General features: G+C 54.4%; 1 protein-coding gene across 1 annotated transcript in view; it reads right to left on the bottom strand.

The window, feature by feature from the left end:
* Positions 1-3,497: 3,497 nt before the first annotated feature.
* Positions 3,498-26,341, bottom strand: part of LOC132348047 (protein-arginine deiminase type-1-like) — a 36,044-nt gene continuing 13,200 nt past the window's right edge. Inside the window, exons 2-16 of the mRNA XM_059895197.1 lie at positions 23,202-23,382; positions 22,030-22,102; positions 21,313-21,374; positions 19,620-19,737; positions 19,408-19,533; positions 17,253-17,425; positions 17,001-17,104; positions 15,827-15,950; positions 15,288-15,395; positions 13,672-13,823; positions 9,975-10,119; positions 9,059-9,152; positions 7,907-7,986; positions 6,982-7,107; positions 3,498-4,300 (exon numbers count right to left, since the gene is read on the bottom strand). Coding sequence (XP_059751180.1) covers positions 4,067-4,300; positions 6,982-7,107; positions 7,907-7,986; positions 9,059-9,152; positions 9,975-10,119; positions 13,672-13,823; positions 15,288-15,395; positions 15,827-15,950; positions 17,001-17,104; positions 17,253-17,425; positions 19,408-19,533; positions 19,620-19,737; positions 21,313-21,374; positions 22,030-22,102; positions 23,202-23,382 — 1,900 coding nt within the window. The 3' untranslated portion in view covers positions 3,498-4,066. The remainder of the gene's footprint in view (positions 4,301-6,981; positions 7,108-7,906; positions 7,987-9,058; positions 9,153-9,974; positions 10,120-13,671; positions 13,824-15,287; positions 15,396-15,826; positions 15,951-17,000; positions 17,105-17,252; positions 17,426-19,407; positions 19,534-19,619; positions 19,738-21,312; positions 21,375-22,029; positions 22,103-23,201; positions 23,383-26,341) is intronic.

The raw sequence follows: 26,341 nt of genomic DNA, 5'->3' as shown, positions 1-26,341 counted from the left end.
GCTAGCCTTGGGCTGGGCTTGGGCCACAAAACCCCTGGCATGTGGTTTAAAAGCCCTTGGCCTTTCCCTTCCAGCCCAAGATGCTAATTCATTGGCTCCTGTCCTGGAAGCCCAGCCCCTTCCCAGAGCCAAGAGCTCAGGATTGGCTGGAAGGAACCCAATATTTGCATATGAACCTGTTGCTCCCACCCAGGCGCAGAGAGAGTTAATTTCTCACTTTAAGGGGAGCAAGTAAGTACCTGGCCAAGGCACCAGGGCCCTGGGGGGCGTGCAGAGATGCAGGGTATGGACCAGGGGACCTTCCTTGCTTTCCACACTCAGCCTCTTCACCCCTTTTGCTGCATTTTCAGAGATCATTGCTTTAGTGGGGAGTTTCTCTACCCTGATGGAGGAACTGATGAAAACGCAGATTCCCAGGCCCAGCCTCCAATCTGATAAGCAGCCGGGCGTCTGGAGTCTTTTTTTTTTTTTTACAATTTTGAAGCACTTTGAGGAACACCAACTTTTTTCTTAAGAGCATGGATTTTACAGGCAGGACTGGATTTCAGCCCTGCCTCAATTACATCCTGACTGGGTAACCAGGGGCAAGTCACTTAATTGCTCTGTGCCTCACTTTTGGCATCTGAAAAAATGGTTGTTATGAGGGTTAAAGGGGAAAACGTGGGTGGAGCTCTAGTGCGGAGCTCAGTATTATTTTATTATGGATGTTGTTATTGTTATTATTGTTAGATGCCAAAAGCCTCTGGAAGGAGTTGGTGATAAGGGTGAAAACCCTCTCTGGCCAGGAGGAGCTTAGAATGTCAGAGTAGGAAGGCTCACTCGTTAGGTGGGGAAACTGAGCCCAGAGGGGGCATTCGGCCACCTGAAACGGAAGGAGCGAGGGCTCTGGGGAGAGGGGTCTTGGGTTTGGACCCAGGCTCCACCAGGCACTGGCTGTGTGGCCTTGGGGGTTATGTCCCCTCTCTTGGAGCCTAGGCGTCCTCATCCGTAGAAAATGTGGCTAATCACCAGCCCTGGCAGAGATAATGGTGGGACACACCCTGTCCAGCAAGGCTCAGAAGGTGCTGAATAGAGGTTCCCTCCCTCCTCCCCGGTGATGCTGACAATCTTAGGCAGGGTGGGGACCAAGATCTGCTCCCCAGAGTCCCCGGCTAGTGCATTCACACCAGTTCAAGGATCTCAGCAAGACTCTAAGACTGGCACCCCTATATCCCAGGTTCTGGTAAGGATGTTCTTCTCAAGGAGAGCTGCTGGGCTGCTGGGCCCAGGGACAGCTTCACTTTTTTGGCTGTAAAACGGCTCGGGGGCTGACTCAGCTCTGGGTAAGAGTCAGCGTTCAGGAGGAAGCCCCAGGCAGGCTCCATAGCCTGTTTTGCGGGCACAGCTGGGGAACAGATACAGAAGCAGGGGCATTCCTCTGGGCACTGGCCCACTGTGATGGCGACAGGATAGCCTCCAGCTCAGAGCCCTGGATCTCCCTTTGGAAGTAGACTCATGCTTTCACTTCTCCCCAATTACTACATGCCAGCTTTTAAAAGAGATCGGTGGTTCATTCAGACTAAAGTGTCCATGACTGATGGGCAGCAACTTTTTGCCTCTTAGTCTACAACAAATCTAAAATAAAGTGAATGAGTGAGTGAGTGAGTGAGTGTCAGGGGAGCAATCTGAGGCAGCACCAAGTTATGTAGGATGAGAGGGGTGATAATTTCAGGTCCCTGAAATCAGACCACTGAGGCTGGGTAGTTTAGTAGCTTTAGAGGCAGGAATGCAAGGGAATTATATTGGCCTGTGGCCCTGGGCACCAGTCCTGCTGGGGACTCTCCCACTCTGCCAATAGGGCCCAGCCTGCCTGCCCTCTGAGAGATGGAGGAGATAGCCCAGGGAAGGGAGAGGGCTGAAGAGATAGGACCCACCCTCCCCGATGGCCATCTCAGCAGGGCAGGCAGCCTCACGGCAATGGGCGTGTGCCAGCCATCCTGCTGCGTCAGCCTGCCTGCCTGGCACTGGCCCTGGGGGCTCTCCCAGCTGGGTAGGAGCTGCCCATGGCCAGTGGAAGTTGAGCCAAGGAGCTGGTAGCATAGCGGGTGGAACTGAGAGCACCTCTCCCCCCCTTCCCTCCCCTCCTCCCCACGGCCCAACGAACAGAAGCTAAGGAGGCAGCCGCTTGAAGAAATGCATGTTGACATTTTTATTAATCCGAAAGGAGGTGACCAGTCACCTGGAACATTCTCAGAGGGAACATCAGCAACGCACCCCCCAAACAGCCCAGCAGCAATTCCAGAGCTCCCCGCACTCAATGCCACTCCCCGCATTCAGTGCCACCATCCCCATCTCTCTGCAATGCCCACTCCCCTCCCACCCGCAGCGCTGTCCCTGGGGAACCCCGGCTGCACACCCTTGGCCGCCGAAGAGATTCCTTCTCCTCTTGGCTCAGCCTAAGGGGCACCATGCTTATGAGCAGAAAGTGCACGGGCTGGACCAGGGGCTTGCAAATGGGGTTCCACAGAACCTTCTGGAAGGGGAGGATCCTCGTACACCACCCCCACCACCTTAAACCAGAGCAGCTCCGTTTTCATCAGTTTCACATGCTGGGTCTCCGTGGTAGCCTCTGATGGCTAAGTGTTCCACAGCTAAAAGAGTTTAAGGGTAGATGGCTCAATCTAAATCTCACCAGGAGCCAGGGAGAAAACCCAGAAGGTAGAGGCCCAGGGGCTGAGAGCCACTGAGATGGCCCCAGAGGCTGTGGGAGAGGAAGGCAGGCTGGTTCCCTCCTGCCCATGCTTATCTGGGGCAGGGGCCACCTCTTGCCCTGCACCGGCCAAGCCAGCTTGCCTGTGCATGTCCCGGTGACCTCACCTGGGGCCAGGCTATTAAATTCCCATGGCAGCTCTGCCTTGCCTTCTATGGGAGGGGACACAGGCCTGCCACGGGGCTTTACTCACAGGTGAAACCCAAGCTACATGCAGGGTCTCTGAGTTGCTGAGAGAGACTGGGCGAGCCTTCCCTCCCACTGCCGGCAGAAGAAAGGGGGATAATTAACGACTATTAAAGGAAATTAAACCCCACCCTCAAAGATAACCTAATGACCCCCCACCACCACCCTCTTCTAACATCTGGGCCCCCTCTCCTTGCTGCATCTGGAACAGCCAGACCCCATCACATCCAGAGTCCGACACTTAAAGCCTAGGAGGCCTAGGGCGCAGAGGCCAGGTCACAGGTTTTATTCCCGTGCCTCAGCCTCCTCTGCCATCCTGGCCTCCTCCCCCTGCTGCCCAGCCTTCCTCCGTGTGCCCTCCTCGGGCCTCACTTTAGCCTCTCAGCGTTTGTGAGCCGGAGGCAGCCAGCATGTGTAATTAAAGGCTTTCCAAACAGATAACAAGCACCCTTCTGAGGAGGGAGTCAGGTATTAAAGGGGTTTTGTTGCTTTTTCTTTTTAAAACAGTAAAGCAATTATGCTCCAATAAAGATGTTTAAAAAAAAAAAAGAAACAGGCCATCAGACGCTGAGTTTTCCTGTCCTTATTTGCCTACATAAATATGGCTGAGGGGTGCTAGGAGATCTCAGCATGGGGGCCCCCTGAAGGAGAAGATAGCCAGAAAAGGAAAAAGGGGGCCCCAAATCCCCCTTCCTGGTCTTACAAGAGCCACCGGTGGCCTAGACCCAGGGCCCTCACCCCAGGCCCCAGGCCCTGTGAGCCCCATTCCTGGTGCAAACACGAAGGGAATGTCAGAACAGAGGAGGGGCAACTCAAATTGGGGCAACTGCTGAGGCCACACGCTGCCATACTTGCATGTGCTAAGGCTGTTGATCTTTTCCAGAACCTCTGGGAGTTGTGGTTGGGGAAGAGGGGAGGGAAGAGTGAAAGCAGTCCTTCTTGAGCTGGCAGGCCACGCCAGAGGTGAGGATCTGTGGTGTCCATCCCTGTATCCTGGTACCCACGGTGACCAGCACACTTGTGAGCACACAGGAGGAAGCGTCCAAGGCTCCCCCAAGAGGATGGAGGCCAGGTGGAGGTTCCTTATCCTGGCGGGATTCCCTGGCAGGTGGGGAGAGAGCCTGAGCAGGCTCAGGGCACCATGTGCCACCACTTGAAGGGAAAGGGCTTCCGGCGCACGTTGGTGCCGCAGTGGATCTCTCCAAGCAGCTTGTGGTAGGACAAGTAGTCATCGATGAAGATACAGTAGAGGCCCAGGGGCTCCAAAAGGGACCTCACCTTCTCCTCCAGACAGCAGCTGCCGTTGATTATGGGCCCGAAGGGTTTGGGGATGCCCAGGTACTTGCCTAAGACCACCATGTTCACCTGTAGAAGCGAGAAGACAAGAAAGAGACCCTGTTAGCTGGGATGCTCTACACCTGGGGCCCCTTCTGGGTTCTGGCTCTGGCAGACCCATCCCCAGGGCCTGTCCCGTCTTTGCCAGCATCTCCGGCCACTAAGGCTGGCACTCGCTCAAGAACTAAGGTCTATGGAAGCAGAAAAGACGACGTAGATCCGTAGTTGGAAGAGAGGATTTATAACAGGCAGAGCTGCCAGTAACATACATGGTAACTTCATATAAATAAAAGTCACCCCTTCCTCCAACACTTTCCTCCACCTATCAGAAAAGTAGATTATAATGACTTTGTTAGAACAAGATTTTACCGTTATCTGCCAAAAACTTGTACAGCAAATGTATCCATCTACAAGGTCCACGGTGTGAATGTCGCAGGTGTGGTGCGTTTATTTGTGCAGTACACACCAAGCTCAACCGTTCCTGGAAGCCCTGATAATTGTTACCGTTTATTGAGCATCTTCTACGTGCCAGATATAGCATCCGTAAACCTCACAGCCTCCCTCCGAGGCCATAGCTTGGACCGGTTAAGTAATATAATTAAGGCCACACAGCCAGAGAACAGGGAGACTGAAATTTGACTCAGGTCTGACTCATGCCAAAACTCGTGCTCTTTCTACGCTGCCAGAGTGTAGCACTGTGGCTGCCTGGGGCGCTAAGGAGTTGGGGCAAGGGGCTGGGAGCCCTTGGGGGCACCTGGGTTTATCTCCAATGGCACTTCTGCTTCCCCGGCTGGGGGACCTGGCAGGGGGCCCTAACACCAGGGAAGGGAAGTCTGCCCAGTGCAGGGTATGGAGGCTCCTTGGAGGTAACTTCTGGCCCAGTGGATGGCCAGAGGAGATGTCCTTGGTGTTCAGAGGGGACACTCTGACTCGCTGGGTCATCTCAGTGTAGGGTGGGCTGCCCTTACACTCTCCACGCCCCAGCCCCTCACCCTCAAGTCTGCCCCGCAGGGCCGTCCGCGGCTGGGACCAACATGGAGCTGGAGGGTCCCGTGGGGGTCAGTCACATGGCCTTGGCCCTGACCTGCTTGGTTGCCCACTAATGGGCCAGAACATGGGGGGTGGGAGTGGGGCACACAGAGGGACAAAGGGCAGGGAGAGGAACAGGGAGCGGTAGTCGGGACCATTGCCAGCCTGGCTCTGCTTCCTCCTAGATGAGGACTCAGGAGACTGGAGGTCGGCCCATTTGCTCGCTGGAGACCTCGGGCAAGTCAACCACTCTCCTCCGAGGGCCTCTTTCCCCTTCTGACAAACGAGGGGTTAACTGTTCCCTAAGGGCCCTCCAGTGAGAACATGCTGGGATCCTCTAGCTGGGCCTGGACTGAAGCTGGGAGATTCCCACGGAGGGCTGTGTGGTGGGGAGGGGCTCCCAGCAGGGGAGGGCAAGGCCACAGCCCAGGGCTGACCACGGTCATGGGCCTTCCCCCACGCTCAGCCAGAACCAGAGGCAGGTCACCCCGTAGAGCTTCACTGTCTGATACGGTAGCCATCTGCCACATGTGGCTGCTTTTTACTTTCATTAAAATGAACGTAAAACTTCCGTTCCTCAGTCACGCTGGCCACATTTGAAGCGCTCCGTAGCCACATGTGGCGGCAGCCACATCATACTGCACAGATGTAGAACATTTCCATCACCCAAGAAAGCTCTGACAGCACCGCGCTAGAGCAGTGGTTCTCAACCAGGGCGATCTTGCCCTCCAGGGCATTTTGCAACCATCCTACGATGCACAGGACAACCCCCAGAGCAAAAGATTCTTTAGCCCCAAATATCGGTAGAACCAAGGTTGTGAAGCCCTGACTACGAGGTCTCTGCAGGGGCCTCACAGCGAGGGGTCAGGAGTGAATGCGACTCTGGCGGGGAAGCCTGACCCTATACACTGGCTTCCAATCAGGACCCCAGGATTCACTGGCTGGTCCAATGACAGGGATTCGAGTAAAGGCCCCAGGCTGAAGAGGGAGGGTCTCCTATCCTAGGGAACCACCCCTCACTGCTGCCCATGCCCCAACATCCTTTCCCAAGGGGTTACTGGGTACTATGGGCAGGGCTGTGCCAATAGCACCGCTCAGACCCCTCCCAGGGGCCACACTGGTGAGATCACATCTGCTCATCTGCATGTCAGGTGCCTGAGTTAATGACAGCCAGGGTGGCAGCTGCCACCTGCCACGCCTGCCCAACTCAGGATCCCTCTGGGGAGCAGACAGTGGGGTGCCAGCCTGGGGAGCAGAACAGGCAGCTGAGACCCAGAAGCAAAAGCTTGAAACATTGGAACCAAACCACGCTTCCATGTTCCACTTTGGGGGGGGGGGCGGAAAGCCCTTAGTTGTGGGGCTGCCCTGTGCCCTGTAGGATGTTTAGCAGCATCCGTGACCTCCACCCACTAGATGCCAGTAGCACCCTCCTCGTGTGGCAATCAAAGTGCCCGCGGCGGGGTGGGGGAAGAAATCACCCTGGTTGGGAACTACCGATGGAGATTTTCTATATCTGCCCCAAAAAGCAAACACTGGCGAGGTCCGCAGGGCCCGTCCCAGCCTCCTTGCCACTCTGCCCCTGGATAGGGACGGCTCCTCCTCTGGACCCCCAACTGACCGCCGAGCAGGACCCTGCCCAGCACCAAGGATGGAAATGACCTGTCCTCCCTCCACACTCTCACCATGTCGGGGAAGAAGGCTTCTGCATAGGAATCCTTCAGGAAGAAGAGCTGGGGGATGTCCACAATGTCTCGCTCCGTCAGGCCCAGCTCCCGCTTCAGCACCTCCCGGTTCCAGTCGATACATTTCTGGGGGGGGCGGGAGGAGGGACACAGGCACCCAGGGAGCCAGGAAGGATCCAACGTTTCTGAGAGCCTGCTACGTGTCGGGCTCTGTGCACCCGACATGTAGGTGCCCTCTGCACCCTTTAGCTTGTTTGATCCTCACAACAGCTTTGTGCCATTGCTACCGCAAATGGGGAAACTGAGGCTCAAGTGACCTGCCCAAGGGGACAGAGCTAGGAAGTAGTGGACCTGGGGTTTGGATCCAGGCAGCTTCTGGTTGCAAAAGTGCTTGCCGTCACCACACACTGTCCCAGCCACAGCCGGGCTTACGCTCCTCCCCAGCTCAGCTGTTTAGGAGGAAAGGTGTCGGGCGCCACTGGGGAGAAGCATGGGGCCTCCTCCCATCTACTGAGCAGGACTCCATGCCAGGCCTACACCAGACACGTGGCAGGCATTAGCCCTGCCCCTTCCTGGGACCTCCTTCCACCCCATGTCCTCACCAGGTCACCCTGATTCCCACCCACCCCAGCCCTCGCCCCTACAGGGCCCCATTTCCCCACCACATCTCTCCCATCTTCCCAGATTTCTTGGGGAACTCAATTCTACTTCCGCTGAAACCCATCATTTCCCCAGAATGGGGGCAAGATCTCCCCCACCGGACTGGCACAGCGGTGTCTCTTCCATCAGACTGTGGGTTTCCCAAGAGCAGAGGCCCTACCCAACCCACAGGTCTCAGCAGCCCCCAGGAGAATCAGAGGCCCAGGGCTGAACCCCTCACCCCCACCACGGCAGTTCCTGGGGCTGCTTCACCCCACCCCCTCACCTGTACATGGAGGTTGTCATTCCTGAGACGTCTGTCTTCCAGCATCTCATTAATGCTTCTCTTCGCCTGGCGCTTCAACCCTGCAAGAGAAAGAAGACCACAGCCTGCTCAGGGAGTACTGCCTGGGGCCACCTCAAGCCTGGGCTGCAGAATCCGGGCCAGGATTTTTCTCCCACCTCAGCGCCAGGGTCTAAAGCAAGGACAGAGAAAGCCAGAGACTGGAAACTCTGATGGGACCAAGCTCTGGCTGCAAGTAAATCCTGGTGATGGATTATAAACTCCTTAGGAAGGGATGCCTGAGCTCAGAGCCTAAAAATTACAGAAGAGCTACCGTTATTGAACACCCACTATGCTCTGGGCCTCCTATTATATTTATTATTGATCTCTAAAACAATGCTAGGTCAGGTTAGTTATCACCCCGCATTCAGAGAAGAGGAAATGGAGGCACTGAGAGGTTCAGAACACATCCTTGATCTCATAGCCAGCAAGTGGCAAGACCAGGATCTGAATCCAGGTCTATCTTTGCTGAAGGCTATGCCACATCCCTTCCAATGCTCCATTCCTCAGGTGAGAACACTGAGATCCCTGGTGGGGAAGGGGGAGGTGCTCAACGGGGCCAACCTGGCCCTTGGAGGGTCTGTCGATTCCCCGAGGAAGGTTCACAGAGGGGCCCTGACCACCCTCCTGGCTTCTCACCCCTCCCTCTCTTGAGCCCCTGGCCCTGCTGCTCCCTGCTGCTTAGCCCTGGGCAAGCCGCTTCCCCTCTCTGAGCCTCAGTTTTCTCCTCCATGAAAAGGGATGAGGAGAAGGGGGTGAACGATCTGATTGGGCAAGAGCATGAAAGTGCATGCACGGACAGGCACGTGGGAAGGCTCATGGCTTCCTGTTCCTTTCTTCCCCTGGGGTGTGGCCAGGAACAACCCAGTGTATGGAGGAGGCCACCCAGGCTTCCATCCCTGGCCCAAGAAAGGGAGAGCCCTCATCCTTTGCTCCCATATGAAGGTGTTGGGAAAATCAGTGATGGACTCTGAGCTGAGAGCTGGCAGACGAATGGCCTGTAAACAGAGCGCAGCCGTGACAGGCATCAATGGCGCCCAGGGCTGGCAACGAGAGGGCATGGTCTGGCAGGGTGATGGGCTCACTGGCACTCACCGTCAAACTGGGCCGCCTCCCCGTAGCCCTCCTCCTTCTTCTCTTGGAACAGTTCGAGGCAAGCGCTGGGGCTGGCCAGGAGCAGCCGGAAGCCCTGGCACAGAGGATGGGAGAGCAGCTCAGTGGACAGGTTCTCCCCTGATGCAGGAAACCCCAAACTCAGGAGGGGCCAGAGTTCAGAGGCCAGACTGCACATGGCACACCCCCCTCAATCCCCCCCACCAGCCACAAAGGACTGTCTGTACTCCCCCCAATCCTCCAAGCCGGTTCACACCTGCAGGCCTTTGTCCATGACCTTCTCTTTTCCTGGAAGCCCTTCCCCACTTTGTACACCAGGGAGCTCAACCACTGGTCACTGGGAGGCCTCCCCTCCCAGGCTGCCTGCTCCCTGAGGGCTGTACCCTCCCTGATCACCTCTGCAAGGCAGTGAGTGGTTAACATGCTGGTCCCGAGCCCACCATCTTGGTCTGAATTTTACCCTACTAGTTAATTGCCCTTCTGAGCCTCGTTTTCCTTATTTATAAAATGGAGGAAATGATAATAGTACCCACCTCATGGGGTTGCTAGAGGATTAAATGCATTAAAACACATACATCTCACAGGTGCTCAGTAAATGTTACTAGTTATCACCAGTGTCAGTCCTGGGTCTTGACTGAGAGGTCTGGATCAGAGCAAACACCCAGTAAGTGTGAGAATGAGTGTATGAGAAGTGAGCGAACGAGTTCCCTCCTGACCTGGGCTCTGACCTCCTCCAGGAAGCCCCCCCTGATTAACACCACCTGGCCCAGAGGGTACCCTGACTCCAAGCTCTCTATGGACAGAGGTGGTGAGCTAGTTTCAGGTGGTTTTGCCCTATCCTGACCCATCAGGATAGGGAGGGGCAGAGGTAGCTCAGGCAGGAGGAGAGGGGATGTACCTTCTGGTCGGAGGTGGGCACAAAGCTCAGGAACTCGTCCACGTGGCCCACGTAGAGCCAGTCAGAGTAGAGCTCCACGGGCGCCTGCACCTGCTGGGCCTTCAGGAAGTCGCGCACCACCTTGGCCATTTGCTGCCCGCCAGACCTGGCCAGGGAGGGAAAGAGCAGGGTCACCTCGTGCCTGTTGTGTGCTGCTTCCCTGCAGGCACTTCCTGAGCCCCTCCCTGCCCACTGTCAACCCTCTGAATGGGTCTTCTTTGGTCCCTGCTTCCTGGCCCCAGCGCCCAGGTGCTCCCAGGAACTCGCTGTCCATCCTGAGTATCGCCCAAGAGAGTCTGTCCCTCCCTCACCTTAAAGCATCCTCCCCAAGGCCAGAAAGGTCCTGCCACCCCTTCTTGCAAAAGAGAGTCAAATGAGAGCCCTCCATCTGCCAAAGGGAACTGAAGACCCTCATCTCAATTCCTGGGACTCAGAGAGGTTGACTCTTTACCCAAGGCGCCAAGCTTTTTGTTCAAAACATGACTGGGACCTGGCAAGCCACCCCCCACCCTGCTTAGTCCAGTGTTTCCCAAAGTGTGGGAATTGTTGCCCACTCCCCATGTCCTTCACTTTCTTCAGGTTTAACTCAAATGTCACCTCTTTCTCTATGTGGACTTTGGAAATAACAACAACCCCTCAACTCCTTTCCCAGCTTTATTCTTCTTTACAGCATTTGGTACTATTTGGCATACTTGATATCTTGTTTATTGCCTGGCAGCCCACTAGAATGTAAGCTCCAGGAGGGCTGGGATTTTTCTCTAGGTTCACTGCTGTATCCCCAGCACCTCTTATAGAATAGATGCTCAAAAATATTTGTGAATGATATTAAGGCTTTTGAACAGCTGTGTAAGAGTCCACAGTCTATATAACTTGAATACGTCCTCAACGAAACTAGAAGGGAGACCCAACAGGCAGTGACACAAGACAACACTGATTTGTTTCAGGGGATGGGAATGCGGAAAATATTTTTCTTGTATTTCTGTTTATTTTAATATAATATTTAATATTTTAATTTCTGTTATTTTAAGTCCCTCCTTGGGACTCTGCAGCCCTCTGCCTGGAGGCAGGGGAATGCACCAGATGACTCCAGCCTTTAGAAGCATCAGACCTGGTCTCTGAGTCACATCAAAGCTGCCACCAGGAGGCAGAATTGTTCCAAGATCGTTTTAAATGTGGGGAGCAGAGCTTAGAGAACCCAAGATAGTAGGGAACAGAGGAGCCATTTGCTGAGCACCTGCTGTGCGCCTGCCTGAGGCTCCTCACACTGGGTGTCTTGTTTAATCCCCATGATAACCCTATTATGTACGTAAAAATAACAGGTCCATGTCATGATCTGAACTCTGCCGGACCAAGCTCTCTGACCTCATCCCCCCACACCCCCTTGTTCACTCTGCTCCAGCCCCACTGGCCTCCTTGCTGTTCCTCTAATGTCTACAGCACACTCCTGCCTCAGGGCCTTTGCACTAGTTGTTTCCACTCCCTTGCACATTCTCCTCCCAAATAGCCACATCTTTAACTGTCTCATTTCCTTCAGGGAAATGTCAGCCTCTCACCAACACTTCTTTTACCTAACATACTAGATGATTTACTTATTTATTATGTTTGCTTATTGTCTGTTTCTCTCTGCTAGGATGTATGTAGGTTGTTTTGTTCACTGCTAAGGTCAGAAGCCAAGACAGGAACACAGGACAGCAGCCTGGATGTTAAATTTTAATTCGGGGTCCCAGGAGGAGATATGAATTCTGACTATTCCCCTAACTTGCTGTGTGGTCCTAGGCAGTAGCTGCCCCTCCCTGAGCCTCAGGGTTCCATCTGTCCACCAAGAGCTTTGTGCCTGGTTTTCAACACAATAGCCAATGGAGTGAGGCCCAGCTCTGCTAGTGACCCCCCACACGTTCCCATCCAGGGTCCTTGCTCTGAGCCTGGGATTTTCCAGAACGTTTCTTTTATCCCCAGAACGGGGCCCCGAACCTGGCATATAGGAAGTCTCAATAAATATTTATTGAATTGATAAATTTATCATTTATCTAAGCCTCAACTTCCTCATCTGTAAAATGGGGATAATAGTCATCTCAACCTCATAGGGCTGTTGTAAGAATTAATGGAGGTAACCTGGGTAAAGCACCATGTTCATGGCATGTAGGTGATCAATAACTTTTATCCATTGAGTTCCAACCAACTTCAAGGCACATCCACTGCCAGGGGTCCAGCTAAACAATACCCAAGCATTCAGAAGTTGGTTAATGTGAATCTTTTATCCCCAGTAACGGCTATTATATAGCTAGGACAGGGATTTTTTTATAAGCCCATTTCACTGAGGAGGACACTGAGGGATGACGTATAAAATAATTTGCCCATTTAATAATGTATCTTTGCCACCTGATGTATCCCTAGTACCTTCAACAGTGCCTGGCACATGGTAGGCATGCGATAAATATTTCTAAATGAATTAATCAAGCACCTACTATGTTCCAGGCCCTGTGGTAGGCACTAGTTAGGTGATGTACCCCAAATCATGTGGCCAATAAGTGGCAGAGGCAGGACTCGAACCCAAATCCATTAGTTTTCAAAGCTTGTGCTCATTCCTCCCGGAAGCACAGAATGACCGCCCAGAGGTCCCAAGGCCCTTCTGCTCCCAGAGCTGGGGGCAGGATCCAGCCCCAGAGTAGTTCTGCACATGAGTCAGCAGCAAGGTGAGTGCACTCCTCTTGTCCTGGCCAACCTCAGCCCCGGGCACCCAGCCTGGGCACCCGGCTTCATGCCTGGGGTTGGTGCCAGGAAGTCTCACCTCACCTGATCCAGAGCCGTGAGGCCACCAAGGTCACCACTTGAGCCTGGGTAACCTTCCCAGGACTGTCTGGCTGCCTCTGGGCCCAAGACCAGATAGCCGGGGCTTGGGGACGCAAGCTGGGCACGCCTGGGCTCCATGCCAACCCCACACAAACCGGAAGGCAACCTCCAGGGCCTGGGGTGGGCTTCATCTTTAGGCAGGAAGCAGGGGATCGCACTAGGACCCCTGTGTTACACACCCCATTCTTCGACTGCCCACAGGCTGGGTGGGGACCCACTCGGGAGATTTAGCAGGTGCTGTCATCTGTCTGAGCCCTAAACCCTAAATACCTTGTTTCCTGCTAGATGACAGCTGTCCAGGGTAGGACCTGTCAAGTTACCTCTGTCACCCTGGTATCCTGACCTGCAGCCTCGTGGTGACGGCTGTACCCTTTCTAGCTGTTGCTAGGACAACAGCTGTTTTGATTTCCTCCCTGGAGAGGTCAACGGATCCATCTCCTACTTCTGCCCTGGATTACACATGACCTTCCCGCTCTTCTGATGTTTCAAAAGAAGTCAGAAATCTGGCTTTTTACGTGAAGTCTCCTGATATATGTATATTTAATGTTGGTGACGAATTATGCTCATAAAATACTAGGCAGGGCAAAAGACCGTGGGCCAATAGTTTGTTTTTTCCTAAGATTCTGTGATCTTTCCAACCTATGATTCTAGGGCTCTATTCTAGGATTCCACGCAGGAACTTAAGACCATTTTTCAGACTGGAGAATTGTGTTTGCAGTGGAGGCAGGGGGGGTTGGAGAGTGGACGCTGCCTTGGGTCCCCCGGGCCCGCCCGTGACCTCCACCACCCTCCTACCCTGTCTTCTCACTTGGGAAAGCTGCTGCCAATGAGGATTCGGCCCAGGGGGTACTCCTTGCCCTCCACTGTGACGGGCGGGCTGACGTCCAGGTTGCCGAAGGAGTCAAGGCCAGAGACACCAGCGAACGGGATTTCCCGGGTTACATATCCAAAGTCCGGACCCTGAGGGAAAACCGTCGAGAGCCCCCCACCCCCAGAAGGAGGGGTCAGTTAGAAAAGGAAGAGACAGCTCTTGGGGTAGGGGAGCGAGGGGTGCTCCCGGGGGAATCCCACTCCCTGAAAAACAACCGCTATTCACTTTTCACACATCCTCCCGGTGCCCTGAGCATTGTGCTGTTAAAGCCGAAGCCAATAACAGAACAATAACTAGAAAATCCCTGAATGTTTGGAAATGAGGCAACATACTTCTAAAGAACCCATGGGTCAAAGAAGAAATCAATGGGGAGGTTACACAGTATTTTGAAGTGAAAGGTAAAAACCACACAGCACGTTAAAACTTGAGGGGATGCCAGTAAAGTTGCACTTCTAGGGAATTGCCGCAGCTCTAAACACATATATTAAGAAGAGAAAGGGTTGAAAAATCTTAGCTTCCGTTTCCAGCTAAGAAAAGAACGGCTAATTAAACCTAAAGAAAGTAGAAGGAAGGAAATGATAAAGACAGAGCAGAGAACAGTAGAAAAGGCGCTGGCCAGGTCAAGCCCAGGGCTTGGGGTCAGGCCCTTTGTTGATGCAGACTCACCCCACAGAGCTCACTGTCACCTCCCCAGGGACTCTTCCCTGATCCCTCCAGGCTGGGGTAAATGTCCCTGCTCTGTGTGCCCATGAGTTCCTGGACCTTCCCCATCATATCCCCCACCAGACCCTGGCATTGTCCTGGAGGTGGGGGACAGGGGTCAGTAAACAGGCAGAGATGTGAGTTCTGGGACCCGACCCACCTCAAAAGGGGGGTTAGCCTAGCGGTAAAGTTCAGGGGCCGTGGAGGCAGCCCCTCTGGTTTTGAAGCCACTGCTAACTAGCTGTGTGGCCTTGGGTAAGTTGCTTACCCTCTCTGAGCCTCAGTAAAGAGGGAATAATAATATCCATAGGAGTATGGATATCCATACTTATCCATAGGAGTCCACGTGGATTAAATGAGCAACTGTGTAAAGCTAGGAGGGAGGGCCTGGAACTTGGGACACGGTTGCTGGAGTGGCTCCTGTCGCCCTCCCGTGTATAGAAGCAGCATTGTGCCTGGCACACAGTAGGTGTTCAGAAAACATTCATTACCTGAAGAGAGGACCTGGCTCACAAAAGCAAGAGCCATGAGGGCTCACTAAGGGTGCGTTGCCCTCAAAAGGCAGTTTGGTTTCCCCAGAGCTGACTCCTTTGTTCACTCCCTCTTTGGGGAGAGGAAGGACCCCAAGGAGGACTTTGCTGGCCTGTCCCTCCCAGAACAGGGGTGATTTGCGTGAGATTTGCATTTCATTTACATATTCCTCCCAAACCTCCCACTAACTCCCCATTTGCCAGAACCCACCACCTGTGTCCTTTTGTAGCCCCTAAAGGACTAGGACCAGGCAAGACTGACTGGAGAATCCTATAGGAGGAGCCAGCCATGGTTTCCCCACTCTGCCCTTTGCCACATACCAGGATACTCTTATAAGGGAAATACTTCAGGCGTCTGTTTCGGGGGGAGTCAAAGACCACTGGGAAGGATTTGTGAGGAGCCTCGATGTAGCCAAACTCCATCTCATCCTGGGAGGGGAGAGAAAAAGACCACAGTGACTGCCTCAGTATAGTATTAAGAATGGGTTAATCCCCCCAGGCCCGGGGCGGGGCAGGGCAGGACAGTGGATCTTCCCCAAGACCTGGAGGGTGCAGAGGCCAGGGAACAGTGGTGGAGTGAGGCCTCTCAGGGCCACAGCCAGAGGAGGACTCTGCCTGGGACCAGAGCACTTGGAGGGAAGCAGGAGAGACTGGGGCGATGCAGGCAGTGGCGGGGGGGGGGCGTTCCCCTAGACTGCATGTCCCCCACCCTAAGTCCTGGCACCCAGGCCGGCCTGGCTTCTCTAGGGAAACGGAGGCCGGTAGGAGCCTGCGCAAGCCAGCTTTCCCAAAGCCAGTGTAGAGGACGGGGTTCAGGCCTCCCGGGCTGCCCTCCTCTCCCGGATTGCTCCCGCACCCACCTGGATCCAGCGGTCATTCCCATTCTCAATCCAAGGGCAGACGATCAGCTTGCAGTTGGCTTTCGACGCCAGGTCAGACATGTCTTTCAGAAACTTCTCATTTGAGCCATGGGAGTCTACGACACTGCGAAACACAGGGAGAGGGGAGCGAAATAATGACCGCTGACTGTGGCCTTGGCCTCAGGGCCAGGAGGCAGGGGATGGATGGGGTGGCCTTGATGCGGTCTGTGCTAGGCCCCGTGTGGCCCCTGGGCACAGGGGTTCAAACCCAGTCTCTGCACTAGAGAGACTCATGGGCTAATGACAGAGACAAATAATGTCCCCAGATCACATCAGGTGGCAGGTGCAAGGGGAGGGACAAGCCCGGGGCTGTGGAGCCCAAAGGCAGGGCACCAAAGTCCTGGAGAAGGTGACTGGGGACTGAATCTCACTGGTTAAAGTGGTAGTGAGGGGGCAGGTAGCCCCATCTCCTCCTGTTTCTCACAACTGGCCTAAACAAAGGAGTCAGGGTGGGGTTAGTGAGCAAACAGAAAGAAAGAGTTCCCTTCTGAACACCTGGGCCCTGCTCAGCAGAGCAAACCTGTTTGGCCACACCCTTCCTGGCCTTTTGACTTATGTTCCAAGTCATCTATGGCCCTTTCCAGTGGTCCAACCTCTGATGCAGAGGCCTGGAGTAGCCTTGCCAATCCAGGCTCACCTGCCCATCAAGGGGCCTGACAAGGATTCTGAGAGATGGCAGAAGGACCAGGGACCCAGGCTGGGGCAGGGCTCACAGAGGATTTTGGAGTCTGGGTCCCAGGTTCTCTGCAGGCCCAGGAGTACACCCACATCTGAGCAAGGCTGGGTCTCCTGCAGCTGCCATCAGTCTGAACGGGGCCTGGCCCCACTGCCTGGAATAAATCCTGGATGTTCTGGGGCTGCTACATGCAGGACAGGGTAGGGCAGGTGTGCTGGACTTGAACCATTGACCTCAGCCAGGGCCTTAGCTGCTCAGAGCGGGTAGGGCTGACAGGCCCAAGCCAGCCTGCTGCTATCCTATTCCCAGCTTGTGCCCATGGGTGCCTGCAATGAATCCGTCCAGTATGAGTGCAGGGCCAAGCCTGGTACGGCATTCTGTTCCTATCTCTATGAGTCCAGAGACGGTGGGAGAGCTGCAGGAGGGGCGAGGCCTCACCTGCACACATACAGCTCCAGGGGGCTTTGGGTGTTGGGGGTCATGATCCAGGGGGCCATGCGGAAGGTCACGGTGTCTGTGAAGTGGGGCACCTCAGGCAGGGTCTGGGGGGAAAATGAGGACTCAGTGGGCCCTGCAGGGAGCCCCATCAGGCTTCAAGACCCCGCAGCCCCCAGTCTCCCAGCCCTGGAGCCTCCAACCTGGTCCCTGAAGCCCCTCATCCCCTATCACAGCCCCCAGCGCCATACATACCTTGGTGTCCACCAGGCTGACGCTGAGAGAGACCAGCCCCAAGAAATGAGCGTCGGGAAAGGTGAGCCCCTCCACGTAGAAGCTGATCTTCCGCTCCCCCGGATGCCGCTCCACATCGTAGGACAGACGCCAGGGCCCCAGCACCTGCTTGTAGTCTGAGAGAGAATTCCCACCTAGGGGGAACCAGAGTCAGCACTGGGGGCCCAGTGCTGGGACAGGGGTGTGGGGCTGCGAGGATGCGAGGACAGGAAACCCGAGGCCAGGAATGTAGAGGCAGAAGCACCTTTGTGTTAGATCTACTTGGACTCCTCTCCAGCTCTGCCATGTGCAAGCTGTGTGACCTCAGCTCAATGACTCAACCTCTCTGAGCCTCAGGTCCTCATCTGTAAAATGGGCTAATATTATGTTTCTCATGCGGTCAGTGTAAGCTTTAAACTAGATAAGGAAGTAAAAGCAGCTGGCACAAAAGGTGAAAACAACCTAAATGTCCATCAACGGATGAATGGATAAACAAAATGTAGTATGTCCATATGCTGGCATGTTATTCATCCATAAAAAGGAATGAAGTATTGATACATGCTACAGCACAGATGAACCTTGACATTATACTAAGTGAAAGAAGCCCAACACAAAAGGCCTCATATCATATCATTCCATTTGTACGAGATGCACAGAATAGGTACATCCCTAGGGACAGAAAGCAGATTAGCTGTTGCCTAGGGCTGGGGGTTGGGGGTTGGGGGTTGGGGAGTGACTGCTAATAAGTACAGGCCTTTATTTGGGGGTGATGAAAATGTCTTAGAGCTAGAAATTTTGTGGTAGTTACCCAACATTGAGAATGTACTCAATGTCACTGAATTGTTCACTTTAAAATGGTTATCTGGGGACTCCCCTGGTGGTGCAGAGGTTAAGAATCCGCCTGCCAATGCAGGGGACACAGGTTTGGGCCCTGGTCTGGGAAGATCCCACATGCCGTGGAGCAACTAAGCCTGTGCACCGCAGCTACTGAGCCCGTGCTCTAGAGCCTGTGTGCCACAAGTACTGAGCCCACGTGCCACAAATACTGAAGCCCACGTGCCTAGAGCCCGTGCTCTGCAACAAGAGAAGCCACCGCAATGAGAAGCCCGCTCACCACAACAAAGAGTAGCCCCCGCTCGCCGCAACTAGAGAAAGCCCACGCCCCTCAACAAAGACCCAATGCAGCCAAAAATAAATAAATTTATAAAAAAATAAAGTAAATAAAATAAAATGGTTAATTTTATGATATGTGAATTTCATCTCAATTTTTTAAAAAAATCGCCTGGCACCTAGTAGTTCTGGCCCGTCGCCTTTTCCCCTCCCCTGAGGGTTGTCTGGGAAGCGCCACCCTGGCACACTCTTACAGCATGAAATGTTCTCAGCTCACTTACGGAGACTTTGCTTATGTTCTGGTATCACAGAAAGTGTTTCCAAGCCGGACTCCTGGGTAACATTCCACCATTGGAACATTCTGGTCCCTGCCAGGCTCATTTAGCTGGGACAAGTTCTGAGTCAGTTTGAACAGAGGAGGATGAAGCGGAAGAAGGAAGGGGCAGGAGAGGTCTCTTGTGATTTATGAAAATGTAAGGGCACCTCAGGGTTAAGGGTTAGTGTTTTTGCTGGGGTTTTTTTTGTGTTTTTTTTTAATCCACAGACTTTGATTAATAAACTGTCAGAACAACTGGATTCTGAAGGCAGGCCTGGGCCTCAGCTTTGCTAGTCCCTGCCTCCACCCTACCCAGCCTGGACAGTGCTTGTTTTACATCGAGAACTCATTCCATGCTAACCGACCAGAGGAAGGATGGGCTCGGGAGAAGGGGCAAGGGTAGTGGAAAGAAGAGGGGCTTTGGTGCCCAAGAGACTGGCTTTGAATGCTTGCTCCATCCCCAACTGGTTGTGTGACCTTAGGGCAGTGAATTCACATGTCTGAGCCTCAGTTTTCCCCTCTATAAAATGGGTCTAGTTTGGGAACCTCTTTCTTGGGCGATATGTCGTGTCCTGATGGAGTGGCTGTTTGTAAGTGGTAGTGAGAGTTACAAAATGATGATGGAAGGAGGGAGAGAGGTGGATAAGAGAAGAATGGTTTGGGAAGCAGAAGATGGAGCAGGGAGGGGAGAGACCCCTCCAGGCCACTCACCCCTAGCGCAGAAGACCCCCACTCTCCTGGAATCAGAAAGCGGCACGTTCAAGACCAGCTTGTGGCTGTCAAAGAGCTCATCAGGGCCATCGCAGTTCAGCACCATTGGGGCCATGTCCTGCAGGTCTGGAGAGAGTGGTGCCCATGAGACAATCCTGCTCCATCCCACACCATCACCCGGGACGACCCCATACACCCCTTCTGGTGCTCACCATCCAGTGATGTCAGCTGAGTGTTGGCGAGGTCGATCCCCCTGGACCTGAGACTATCCCGGTCACAGTTTACCAGCAGGACAGCCCCATAGCCCTCAGGGCCCCAGCGCCAGGTTTTCTGTGGCAAAGCAAGAGGCCTTAGGGTCAGTGGGATCCAGGGGTCTCTGGGAAGGGGTTCTGGACATGGCTAGAGCTGTCTGCTTTGTTAACTTGGAGACTTCTGTATTCTGGGTTTGCTTAAAGATTTATAGAGGGATCATAGATTTGGGGAATGGAGTTCCAGGTCCCTACACCCAGAGCCACTCCACGCTTGTGCAGTGAACAACTTGAACAACAGCTCCTCCCAGCCATCACACTGGAAGAGGAAGGGTGATGGCGCCAAACCCAGAAATGGCCTTTGTCAGTCTGCTGAGCTTTGGTCCTGCCAGCAGACTAAGACTGCCTCGCCCTGACCTTGATGGGGCTGGAGAATTCCTGGGAGACTCTCCCCATCCCAGTCCTCTCCTGGGGCCTGTCCCACAGTTTTCTCTGACTTTCACTTGAGATCCTGCAGGCCCTGCAAGATAGTCTGAGCTGAGAGGTGGGGAAGATGGCTGGAACCCTGCCTCTGTGATCAAAGCTCTTCCTGATGTGCTTCTTTTTTTCTCTTTTAATTTATTTGCTTATTTATTTTGGCTGTGCTGGGTCTTAGTTGCGGCACACAGGATCTTTGTTGCGGCATGTGGGATCTTTAGTTGCAGCATACATACTTCTTATTTGCGGCATGCGGACTCTTAGTTGCGGCATGCATGTGGGATCTAGTTCCCCGACCAGGTTTGGAACCCCAGGCCCGCTGCATTGGGAGTGCAGAGTCTTACCCACTGGACCACCAGGGAAGTCCCCTTCCTGACGTGCTTCTACTTTATCCCCACTAGACTCTGCAAGGCAGGGCTTATTTTCCCCATTTCACAGAAGAGGGAAAAGAGGTTCTGGGGTGTGAACCCCAAGTCACATAGATGGGATTCAAACTTGGATCTGGGGGACCTGACAGGACCACTGCTAACTTATATGGCACTCTTGTTCACCCCTCTGGGTAGATGCTTCTCTGTACACGGCCCAAGACATGATTTATATCATAGGCCCCACCCACCACCTTGCCCAAGCAACCTTGTGCAGTGAACAACCTGCACAGCCATCCGTGGCAGCCCTACCCCATCTTGTCCACAAAGTCTTATATATGATTCAGGCTTCCTCTCTGGGGTCTTTCCCTGAAAATCGTATCTTCTACCCTCCCAGGATGGCTTTCAGATACATCTGGCGGGGTAATGCCTTGAGCCCACCTCATCTTCGTCCTCACTCTTCAGGATCTGTCAGTCACTTGACAAGTCACCTACCATGCTTGGGGGTCCAAATACAGCCCAGGAAATAGAAAAGGCCTCAAGAAAAAGAACCAATCCCAGTTCTAAGGTGGCACAAGAGAGACCCAGAGAGGGTAAGCTGTTTTCCAGGAGTCACACAGCATGTTGATCACACAGTGTAAGTTAAGGCCCATTCATGCTGATTTGGGAGTCCTCAGATGGCTTCCCTATACTGCTGGATACGACAGACCCTAGGAATCCATCACCCTTCTGGAGGAAGAGCCCACTCCACCCCAGGACCACCCCCAGGTTTGCCTGTCAACTCTGCCATCTTGGGGTAACCAGGAGAGTCCCACCTTGTCGCCTTGGCTCCTCTTCACCTTGCCCGTGCGGCCCGTGTCGACGTCGAGGGAGATGTCTGCAAAGAGATGTAGAGGGACTACCAGGGCTCCCCGGTCCCACCCTCGCACCATAACGTCCAGGTCGGGGCAAGCTTCGGCCCCTCCACAAGCCCTTGAGAACCAGGAAGCCCTGTTCTGGGGACCACACCCAACACCTGAGAGGCTCTTGTGGCAGCCCCCTGTGGTTCTGGGCATTGGAGGGACCCAAGGCTTTGGCTCTTGAATTTTTGACTCATCTATGTGGGCTGAATTGCTAGCTCTTGGGGGCCCTGACTCTGGAGGTCGGGATCAGGCCTGAGGTTCTAGGTGCTGGTTCTGCGGTTCACAGGGCCAGCTGCCGGGGTCTGGCCAAAGGTAGCATGTGGCTCTCCATGGTTTAGTGATGTCTGGAAGTTCCAGTGAGTGTGATAGGCAGACTCTGGATGAAGGAGGCCTATTGTGAGTCTAGCTGGTGACCCATGGGCAGTGCAGCTTCCAGATTCTAATGGCCCTAAGTATGGCTGCGAGTCCACCCCTGAGGCTCTAGAGTGGATGAACCGCCTCTGAAGAAGCCAAGCTCCTCGATGGGGGAGAAAGATGTCCATGGGCCTTGCACTTGGGGGCTCCCCTAAGACCCTCAAGCAGCCAGCATGGAGGGGTTGATGTACGGAGAGCCAGGGAGGTGGGACTTACCGGTGCCAGTGAGGTAGAGCACACTGTGGCCCAAAGCACTGTCCTTCTGCTGCCCGAAGTAGGAGACGTTCACCTGTGGGGACATGGTCAACCCTAAGCCAGCACGGCCGCCCCTTCAGAGATGGCTGTGACAGGGGGAGTGAGGGGACACTCCGGCGGCCCTGCTTAGAGGCAAGGGAGGCATGGGGGCCCAGCTACTCCCTGCTGCTGAAGGCCCAAGGCCCACGGGCTCCCGCCTTGGATCCAGAGCCCCCTTCTCCAGCTGGAGAGGCTGTGGATGCCTCCTCAGCTCCCAGGGCTGAGCTGAGGGGCAAGGAGGGCCAGATGGGGTGCGGGAGGATCCCAGAGGGAGCAGCTGGACCCTCAGGAATCCATGGGGATGTCAGAGAGAAAGAATGAGGGAAGGGACAGCTGTCACTAGGGGCAGGCAAGTTATTCAACCTCTCTAAGCCTCTGTTTCTTCATCTGTAAAATGGGAACAATGACCACCCCCCACCCCCACCCCATAGTAGCAGCCCAAGCTCACAGAGCTTTCCCCATGCCCTAGAACCCATGGCCAGGGCTCGACCCGGGCCATCTCAGTGGGCCCCCAGGATGACCCCAGTAGATGGGGCTCAGAGGTAGGATTTGAGCTCCAGGGCCCCTACTCTCAACAGCTGCACAGTCCCCACCTTTTTGGTGTCATTGGAGAAAAGGCTGAATCAATGAATCAGGGGTCACTGTGTGTGTGGTGGGTGCCTGACGGTGAGTGAGAAGGGTACCATCTGGGAAAGAGAAGGCTTCCTGCTTCCTTAGGTGGGACACACACACCCTGGTATGTACCTGTGTCCACGTGCGTGCATGTGTGTATGGGTGCTGTCGAGGACTCCTGTCTGCACAGGAGTTGGGGGCTTGTTTGGGGTCTGTGTGGAGCTGTGTTAAAGGGGGCGTTTGTGAATTTGAGGGGGCGAGCAGGAAGGCTGTGCTTTTACGGGAGCATTCGTGTATGTGTGCATGTGACGTTGGGGCATTGGGGTGGGTTTGCATGTTTGGGTGTCTGTTGAGTTGCACTAGGATGTGTCGCGTGGACGTGGGTGGCAAAGCCTTGTGGGGTTTGGTTGAGTGGGGGTAATGTGTGAACGGGGTATGCTTTGTGGGGGACTCTTACCTTCTGTGGGGAAGTAGCCTCTTACCTTGAGATCGTTTAAAGCCTTACTGGCTGCGTCCACAGATATGATCACGTCCACGCCAGCATCCAGGGGCCAGTGGGCCTTGTCTATGGGCTCTGTCACCTGTGCTGTGTTGTAGACCGTGAAGACCTCCACCCCGGAGCTCCCAGAGACCCTGAAGGTCTCAGCACCCTTGGGCACATCACTGATAGAAAAGAGAGAGGAGAGCATCCGGGGGCTCAGGAGAGAGACCAGCGGGGTAGTGGGCTGGGGCTACCCGGCTATGCAACAGCACCCCCTAACAGCTGGAGTGGGGAGCGGCGGGGGGGGGGGTGGGCCACTGGCCAGGAGACCAACCTGGTTGGGCCCCAGGGCTCCATTCCAGCTCTCCACTGATTCCCATGTGACCCACCCTGGACACGTCGTCCCCGGGCCTCAGTCTCCCCCTCTGCAACATGAAGGGCTTGGAGCAGAGCAGTGGCTGTTGAGCTCTGTTTTAGTGGCAGAGCCCTTTCAGTGGACCTCGCGTGGAACCCCAGACAGAAGAAGGACAAAAGGGGGCCGGGGGGTGGTGCCGAGCCACGGTGTTTAACCCTTCCACTCCCACCGCGGCCCCTGAGGCTCCAGAGAGCAGAGACTGAAAACCTCTGGACATCCTCAATCCCCCTCCCCCAAAGCTTCCTGCTTTTATGCTTCCAAATTCTCTAACCCAACAAGAAATCCATTCGAGACCACCTCTCACCTCCTCCACTGCCACCCCTGCACCCACCTAGAGCGCTGGGCAGCTTCCTAAGCCCACCTGTGCCTGCTCCAGTCTGTTCCCCACTCAGAGCGGATCACGTTGTTCTTACGCTCAAAAGCAATGGTTCGCATCACACACAGCAAAGTCCTCACAATGGCATACAAAGCCCCTCCTAATATGCCCTCTGCCACCCCCCAGGAACCTCCTCCACCCCACTAGGCTCAGTCCTCACTCACTCTGCTCAAGCCACACTGACCTTCCTGATGTTCCATGAAGCTGCCAGTCTGTCCTGCCTCAGGGCCTTTGCACTGGCCATTTCCTCTGCATAAAATGCTCTTCCCCCAGATATCCACAAGGCTCACTCCTTTACCTTCTTCAGGGCTCTGCTTAAATGTCACCTTCTCAGTGAGCACCCCCCACCCCGCGCCCATCACTCTATTTAATGCTACACCTTGTCCCACCTTCTCCCACACTCTCCTTATCCTTGCCACTCTACTCTGATTCTTTTTTGTTTGTTTGCTTGTTTGTTTTTAACATCTTTACTGGAGTATAATTGCTTTACAGTGTTGTGTTAGTTTCTGCTGTGTAACAAAGTGAATCAGCTATATGTATATATATATCCCCATATCCCCTCCCTCTTGTGTCTCCCTCCCACCCTCCCTATCCCACCCCTCTAGGTGGTCACAAAGCACTGTCTGCTCTGGTTCTTAATCATACTGTTAGGTATTGTCCGTCTCTCCTGCTAGAAGGTCAGGTCCACCAGGGCAGGGAGTTTTGTCTGTTTTGCTCATTGCTATCTCCCAGCACCTATAACAGTGTCTGGCGTGTGGTCAGTCTCATAAACACTTGTTAAATGAATGAATGGATTCAGTTGCCCCTAGTCTGCAGGGGGATTCAGGCCCATCTGCACCCAGTGGTACAGAACTTGACTGAGGCCATACCCTGCAAAGTTCTCCCCGTCTACCTGATATACCACATCCACCCAATACTCCAGAGCTCTGGGCTCCAGAAATGGGGATCAGGAAGCCCTCAGTCTGCCAGGCCCCAGCCGGGGGCACCCATCTTCTGGGCCTCCACGCTACTTCTCAAGCCACCAGCTGCTTCCAGCCACAGCAGGTAGGGGCCAGCCTTCCTGGGCCGTAGATTCAGAGGGGTTGCTCTGCAAACTCGGGCTACAGGGCACCAGGAGCTAAGCCAGCAGGGCCTCTGGGGGCGCTTGTCCTTCTTCATCCCCTGAATAAACCTGAGCTGTGTGCCTCCCTGTCCCAGCCCTGTGATGGGCCCCAGGGTTCCATGAAGCCCTTGGCCACGTGGAACACACACACTGGAGGGGAAGTCGGACAAGGGAACTACATGTCAGGGCTCCCCACTGCCGTCCCCCAGGACAGAGCCATCAACCTCAAGGCCACCACCCAAGGTCAAGTCAACTTGCAAACATTCACCCGACTGCAAAGATGCCAGGGCCACAAGGGTCCTTTGATGCATCCTCCTGCCTCCATCGTTTCCTGTATCCCTGAGAAACCACCCAAGTATTAAAGCCCCTGGAGAAACCAGACACCCCTCCCAGATCCCCACTGTGGTCACTCAGTCCCCACAAACAACTGCCCCCATTGACAATGGTGGTGATGGTCGTAGTTACAACAGTTCAAGTCCCACGCGGGACCTGGCTCTCTGAGGCACATCATGGCCCCATAAGGCAATTATTATTCTCGTTTTAAAGATGAGTCTGGGGTGGAGAGGGACCCCTGAGCCCTGCAGGCTGCTGGCAAGACCCACAGGCCCTCACCCCACTCCTGGCCTCACCGTCCTCAAGAGGCACTTTCAGGCATCTTCCCACCTTACATGCCCTTTGCCTTTGTTTAGTCAGTTGCCATAGGAACCCAAGTCTCCCAGACTTAGAACCCCCATTTTCCATCTCCAGACTCAAAGCTGTCTTTTGAACATCTCTTTAGGGTGTCTAACAGGCTTTTTACATTTAACGTGTCCAAAACGAAACTCTTAGTTCCCCACTTCTGCCCCGTCCAAACCTGCCCGGGTCAGGCCACATCATTGGATTCATCCTGGCCTTCTCTCCTTCCCTCGAGCTCACATCCAGTCACCAGTGAACCCTGTCAGCTCTCCCTTCACAACATCACCTGCTGACATTCACATCTCTTCCACGCCTAACGCCCTGGTCCAGGCACCAGTGTTTTCCGTGTGGATTTTCACAATAGGCTGGTCCCCCTGCTTCTTCTCCTGCTGCCCACGATCTGGCCTCAACACAGCAGCAGAGGGATCCTCTTAACACAAAAGTCATTCAGCATCCCTTCTGTTCACAGCCTTTCCCCTGGGGCTCTGCAGTCTGCGCCGAGTTGGCTGCGCCCTTCTCACTCCTGCAAACCCAGCTCTTGCTCTCCCTCCGGTTGCCAAGCTCCCTCCTGCC

This window comes from Balaenoptera ricei, chromosome 1 (genome assembly GCF_028023285.1).
Source record: "Balaenoptera ricei isolate mBalRic1 chromosome 1, mBalRic1.hap2, whole genome shotgun sequence".
Classification (NCBI taxonomy): Eukaryota; Metazoa; Chordata; class Mammalia; order Artiodactyla; family Balaenopteridae; genus Balaenoptera; species Balaenoptera ricei.
This window is presented reverse-complemented; position numbering and strand designations above follow the sequence as displayed.